A 7,117-nucleotide genomic window follows, 5' to 3' on the forward strand; every position below is an offset into this window, starting at 1 on the left:
GCCTAATTGATGCAACAACATATCAGCAGTTCAATCGCACAACTTCTAGGGCCTTCCCAACTAGCGGAAAAACAACCTCGAAGTTATAACGAAGATGCCACGCCAGCCCTCCCCCCCTACACACATAAAATAAATGTGAATTAAAGATATAACCTACAATGTTTTATTGAAGGGAGTTACAACTGCAATACCTTTTTAAAAAGGAAGTGACTCTACGTTGTATAAATCTTTTTACATCCGGTGATGTTAGAACATTCGAGGTTGTTTTAACGACTTCTGATGGAAAGATCCAAGATGATGCGGTTGTCTAACAATCTTGTTTGAAATCATCAATTTGCAGTTTATTTTGTCGATAGAATGATCCTGTACGCAAAATAATCTATCATTTAATCCAATGATGGGTAACTTTTTTCATACTAACCGTAACTCATGGGACATGAGACTCATATAAAAAGGTCTCATTATAATGCAAATACCTGGGGCCCGTTTTGCAAAAGGACTAAAGACAAAAAAATTCAGTTAATGTATATACATTAGAACGTTATTAGCAGAATGCAATTTTGGTCTTTTCTTTTGGGTAGTTCCTTTATGAATAGGGCCCCAGTCTTCCTGCTAAATATATAATTTTTTGAGCACTCCTGGATATTTAACTTTCTATAAATATCAGACTGATTTGGAATATTGAAAATTCATTCTCAACATGCAAAGTTAGCTACATTTAAGTAAGTTATACTGAAGCTCTTTTTAAGCAACAATACATTTATTGCCACAATGTAAAATTCTCCAAGATACAAGTATGGATTATGTCTCCCTGATTCAAACCAAACAAGGTATTTTTTTTTTGGAAGATAAAGTTCTATTGAATTTGATTTTTGATATCCATTACAGTCTTTTTATTTTGTATAACATCTTTGATTAAAAAAATTCCCAAAACAAAAGCATATTTCATGCAACATCAATTAGATATAAAACTGTCAGGGAGTTAATAACATTTCAAAAATTCCCCAGCCAACGCAGATTTAAGTAGTTGAATCCTTCACTCCGTCACAATTAGTCGCAATGCCTTGAAATTTTTTCATCTTTGTCGTTTTCGTTGGCTTAGCTTTAGCCCTCCGTCTTCTGATAATGATATAAACAATTCCGTTCAAAACCCCTCCAAGGTTTGAAAACGTAGTCATAAGCTGGAACAACGCCAAAGGAACTGGAGCAATCAATTGCCATATTCCGTAGAGAGACAGGGACCACCATTGAATGAAGAAGACAGTGACAAAAAGCATCATGGTTTTTCCAGCTTTAATTGCAGCTCGTTTGGTAGCGACCTCCTGTCCCAGCGTGTTTTGTAGGCGCCGTGACTCGCTTCTGATCCGCTTCCACGTCAGACCATAGAGGATGATGTTTGTTATCAGAACAGCTAATAACGGGGCGGTGGTGTAGAAGAAAATGGTTACTCCTCCTTTCACTATGTCAAGATAGCACCTATAGCGAGTGATAAATAGCTAAGATGAATTTTATATTTGATTAAGCAACTAATTTTCTAGATAAATGACACGTACACGGGGTTCTCCATGACCTGTTTTACTGTGTTTGGCCCGACACGGTAAAATTTTCTCCGACACAGTAAAGTAAAACATAGAAAAAAAAATTTGCGACACAGTTAAAGATGTGTGATAATTAGAAAACCCAAACATATAAATTATCACTAACTGAAAATTTAATCAAACAATCCTACCGTCTTACAATTTTTAAAGCAGACCACTTAAGGTAGTAAAAAACACCGATGAATTCTAATTTAATTCATTTCTTAAAAAGTACAGGAGAAAAAAAAATGAATATTGCGATACTGACAACAATGAATGATCCCTGTAAGAAAAATAATAAGTTGTGGTATGTTTTCGGCACATTTTATGGAAAAATTAGAGAATCCTACATATTGGCCACTTGGGAAATACATTTTAGAATGTGTTTACGCATACTCTAAATGCTATAAACGAATAAATAAAAGTCTGCTATCGAATACAATATAAGTTTTGTTCCATAAATGGTAAAGGGTAGATATCTGGACACATATATAAGGAGTGTCTATTTGTAATGAACTTTAAAGGTCAAGGTTACATTAAGAGGTCAAAGGTCAAATAATGTGACGTCATCTACTGAATATTTAATTTTTTGGCCATTGAATTTATATTAATCGCCAAAATATTTCAAACCACTGGTTCAATATTCTTTTTTTTTAACACATTAAATTCTGGAGCCCATTTGAATTATTCTGTTAATTTTTTTTAAAAATTGAGTCATACATTTTTCACGAGATAACCTAAAGTGTAAGATATTTACATGTGAATTTTTAGTTCCGAGGCTACGTATGTTCTACTTTTACGTAATATTTTACTCAAATTTTCCAGTATCAATATGACTTCCTGAGTTTAAGTAACAAAAAGGTTACCTCTATAAACAGTATTATACAAATTTGCAAAAGATCATTTGAAAATTTTAAAATAAGTCTCATTCTTAATTCGAATGTCTGATTTCGCAATCTTCTTACTTGGTCCGATAGGCCATAATTCAAACTATGTGCGCAAAAAATGTGTGGTTGAATTTCTTTCATTTTATATACTAGTATAAAAAGAGATTTTGTATCCTAGAACAAAGTTTCAGAAAAATTGAATTGAGAAAAAAGATTGAATTTGAGGGGAAAAAATGGCCTATCCATTGTGTCCACCCTTAACTCTTCATTAGAACTTTGCCTTGCATAATCAATTATCTCCCGGACCCTCTCCGGACTTGAGAGCGTGAGAGAACAAAGACAAATCATTTGTTTTCACACCTCTATGCAACGGGTTAATATTGATAGCTGCATTTAAAATACTTTGTATTATTTAAAAAAAATTAAATATGTCTTTCCTACAGAGCCACGTCTCTAGAATTATGTTGGCACTGTAAGTCAAACTTATTATCGTACCGAAATCATTTATAGTGGAACATCATTTATCCGAAAGCTTTGGTTCCTAGTCAATTTGTCCGGATATGTGAAGGTCCGGATATCTGAATTACCAGTTAAACAAGACAAAACAACATTTAAAATTCCATTCCATTGAAAAATCGTCCGGATACTGAAGCATCCGAATATTTGTCGACCGGATATCTGAAGGTCCACTCTAACTGATGTAAAAAAAATTGTTTAAATTTTTCAAGGCACTATTCGAAAGTTCCTTTTTTTTATTCAATCATGAAAACTGACAAAATCACGGGAAAATTACTTTAAAAATTAGGGAGCAGTTCGACAGTATCGACCACAATTTCCTTTGCTTTTCAGAGCACGTGTTTTTACTTTAAATATGTGCGACCATACCAGTTATCTAACGAATTAGTAGGTTTTTTTTTAAGTGTTTGTATGTATTCTTTTGTAAAACTTATAATGTAATTATAAATGGCTGTATGTTTCTTCACCCTAAAACGCGTTCGCCCTTGACGCCCTTCGCTCTCTTTCTCGTTCGACCTGAGTAAGTTCGCGCTAAAACTCGTTCGCACAAGGTCCGTTTGTGCACATTATGTTAGTCGGTTAGTTTTCATAATTTCCTTTGATTTTCATGAATTTTATGAATCCTTGTTTAAATTATAATTGGTTTTATGGGAAAATAAAAAAATTCATAACAAGATTAGATATAAGTATTTAATTATGTATTTGTCATATTGTTATTCAACTCAAGCATCTAGAGTTTACGCGTAGTTTTATTACCGGAAATGAAACATGACTCATTGCGAGTAAATTTTAGCTGTCAACCGCAGTTAACTCTGCATCAATTCATTCTGCATACCTCGTAAAGATTGATTCTTGAAGATGTGTCGCCTGAGTTTTTCCAGGGGTCTGAATCGTTTGCGGCATTCCTTGATTTGGCTGATTACTGCAAGGATGATTTAAATCCCGCCCAGGCCACTTACCTCCCACATTTTCTGTCAGAAACTCTAGATGTTGTTGTTCTGTGGCAACATATTTATCCCCACCTTTGCGAATCTATGTCTTTTATGCAATCATATCATATGATGTATTTTTCTAAAAGCTTATTCAATATTATGAGAAATGTACTTTTGTGAATAAAATGACCTTTTCACACAATATGGGTATTGTGTCTATTTTTCGCAAACAAGCTCGGACTCTGGCTGTTTATAATTCATAAGTACTTGGTTGGCATAAAATTTATTATTCTTTAACATTCAGAATATGCAGTTGAGGGAAAAAAAAGTAAAAGTAAAAAAAAAAAGTAAACTTACCGAGTGATATGCATTAGTTTTAAATTACAAGTATAAGTAATGTTTAGTAAGGTTTTATTAAATTAAGAATAGTAGATTTCACTTCCGTACGTATGTACTTATATAAACCCTAACAAACTAACAAAGAAAGTGTTCTCTTACAGTTATTGCTAAATTGACAGCAATTAAACCAATTAAGTATTTATCTAATATCAAAATCGGAAATAAAGTCGATAAGTATTAAGTATCGTTGGAAAGAATAATTATTCAATTATTCTATACTACAAAATAAAAAAAAGAAAGAATTGACTCAAAATCCAACATTATTGTTGACATAAAAAGATTTAGAACGGACCCTGTGCGAAGGGACTCATACGAAAAGGTAAATAGGGCGAACGGACCTGGTACCATAATGAATAGTGGCTTACTTGCGAATTTGATCACAAAAATACACGAAATTTTAAGGCTCCCCGTAAACGATGCAACACAGTAAAATTTGAAATGATGGAGAGCCCTGCGTACTCTTTAAGTGGAAGAATTCTATATATCTTGTAGCTGCAGAACCGTAGCTCTCTGCTAGAGAAAATTCGGACAGATAAAGCAGAGAGCTACAGATCGAAGCGTTGTAAAAGCCTTCGATTTACGCCGACGGTTTTTTGTCGCTTCTTTTAGGTATTTATTTCGTGTAGTTTACATGGTTTAAGCTTTCTCTGGCTTTTAGAATGGTATCCTGTAATTAATCATATATTTAACTCCTATTTTTGATATTTTATTTACCTTTTAACGGTCCGAAAAATTCCTGTAAATAGTTTTGTAATGTCGGTATTACAGAGTTCCATTTCGACGTCCGTAACCACAAACAGGTATTTATCAGCGTTGAAAGGTAAGCAAATTAACAGGAATTGAAGTTAAATGTATGATTAATTATTATACACCATGTTTAAAGCTGAGCGAAGTATAAAATACAAGAAACAATACCCGAACTGGCGGAAGTGAGCGACAAAAAACCGTCGGCGTAAATCGAAGGTTTTTACAACGCTTGGATCTGTAGCTCTCTGCTTTATCTGTCCGAATTTTCTTAAGCAGAGAGCTACAGTTCTGCAGTTATATATCTTGCAAGTCAAGAACCAAATTATTGATATAATAAGAATAATGTAATTAAAATACTATAATAAACTTAACTGATACTTAATAACTGTATTTGATAATTGGCCATATAAGCAATAATACAACATGTATCAGTATATTACTTGTTTTAGCTATTGAATACTAGGAAATTCACTACAGTTTAAACGCAAAACTAAAAAAAAATGTTTAAATACCCAAACTTTTTTTGATTTTGCTTTAAATAAAAAGAAAATAAACCAAGTTCTTCAAATCAATAACATTGCAAAGAAAACTTACGAGTAACCATTAGGTCCAAGCTTGTCAAAGATTGCAGCTAAAGTTCCTCCAACGCAAGGAATACCGAAAGTGTACACAAGAAGGCGCCAATCATATTTACCAAAATTCAGATCCTTCGAAAAATAAATCAAAATGAAGACATTAAGTGCAACAGCGCTAACCATGAGGTTTTGGGCAGTGACAAACTCCATCAACATAAAAGCATAGAAAGTACACAATTCCTTCGGGTAAACATGATTTTTGGTCACAATCATTTGAGTATGGTCCAAAGCATGCGAGATGTTGAAAAGTCCATCGCAAAGAGCCAGATATACAACTAATCGTTCGCTCTTGGTCCACGAAAAAAATGTCATGCTTCTTGTTTTAAAAGATGCAACAATGACGGCTAAAACTGATACAAAGCTGAGAAAGATGCAAGTTATTGCAGGAATATGGAGCGAATAAAAGTCGCCATTTTCAAGACCGTATACAGGTAAGTCGTAGCTGCTTTGGATCCCATTAGATGGAAATCGATTTGTAGATGGCACCTTCAGTTCAGATGTATTTTCAGTAAAATCAGATTGTGTGCTCATTTCCATTTCAAAAGATAAATTGTGATAAATCTTCAAATTTAAGATGGTTGATGGTGGTGAAAAATTTCGAAATTGTAAACTTTTTAAAATTATGCAAAAACTTGTTAACATTTTTTACAGCAACATTGACCTAAGTGTTCTTTAAAACCGAGTAGATTAGATTGAATTACTTATTGTGAATTAAATCAAAGTAGATTAAATGTAGATTATGATGACGCGCTTGTAGTTATGAAATTCCGTTAACAAAATACGTAACTTTTTATAGTTTTGTACACATTCATTTACGCAGTAGCTGTATCCTATATGTTGTTCTTTAAAACGTGTTCTGTCCGGTTTACTAAAGTGAGAATAAACTTGGAAGATCTATTCGACGACCCGTAGACCGGTAAGAAGTTTATTTATATGTGAATCTTTAATGAATTTTCTGTAGCATTGAAATGTTTCAAATATCCGATAATATCATAGAGTTTATTTCAAATCGATAGCTATCGTCAGAGGGTTTAGCTAACTCAAAGAGGAGATAATGATAATTAAAAAGCAGCGACTCATTTTCTTTTTCTTTACTTCTTAGAATTTAGATGTTTTATTTCTAAGAAATACTTTTCTGTTCTTATTAGTAGTTATAAGTTATATAACGGGGGCCTCTTCAGCTCTTATATTTAAATAACAGCACGTTCTCCCATCAGATATTCATTGTGCCTACCTATATAAAGGATCACCTTTGATCTATCCCTCAAAAAATAAGACTCCCAAACTCTAAATCATATTTCGAGAGGGGGCAAAAAGGTTAACTTAATGTGCCTAGTCTATTTTTCGTAATTTTTTGTCAGGAATAAACACAGAGGGCTGTTATTGAACAAATCATTGAATAAATGACGTAATTTTTTTAATAT

At 33.2% G+C, this 7,117-nt stretch overlaps 1 protein-coding gene across 1 annotated transcript; it reads right to left on the reverse strand.

Moving 5' to 3' along the window:
• Window positions 1–1,019: 1,019 nt before the first annotated feature.
• Window positions 1,020–6,230, reverse strand: LOC134276089 (uncharacterized). The gene is made up of 2 exons (XM_062758375.1): window positions 5,653–6,230; window positions 1,020–1,476 (listed from the first exon to the last, which is right to left on the reverse strand). Exons 1-2 carry the CDS (start codon window positions 6,228–6,230, stop codon window positions 1,020–1,022), a joined length of 1,035 nt encoding a protein of 344 aa, XP_062614359.1.
• Between the last annotated feature and the right edge of the window lie 887 nt (window positions 6,231–7,117).

The sequence above is a fragment of the Saccostrea cucullata genome, unplaced genomic scaffold, assembly GCF_032062105.1.
Source record: "Saccostrea cucullata isolate Sc308-1 unplaced genomic scaffold, CSIRO_AGI_Scuc_v1 ctg11150, whole genome shotgun sequence".
In the NCBI taxonomy this organism is placed as follows: Eukaryota; Metazoa; Mollusca; class Bivalvia; order Ostreida; family Ostreidae; genus Saccostrea; species Saccostrea cuccullata.

What these genes read in the sequence shown, in the direction of transcription:
- LOC134276089 (XM_062758375.1), bottom strand. Translation starts at nt 6,230, where the DNA reads ATGGAAATGAGCACACAATCTGATTTTACTGAAAATACATCTGAACTG. An exon ending in CTTGGACCTAATGGTTACTC is followed by an intron (nt 1,477 to 5,652) that starts GTAAGTTTTCTT and finishes CACTCGCTATAG; the next exon opens with GTGCTATCTTGACATAGTGA.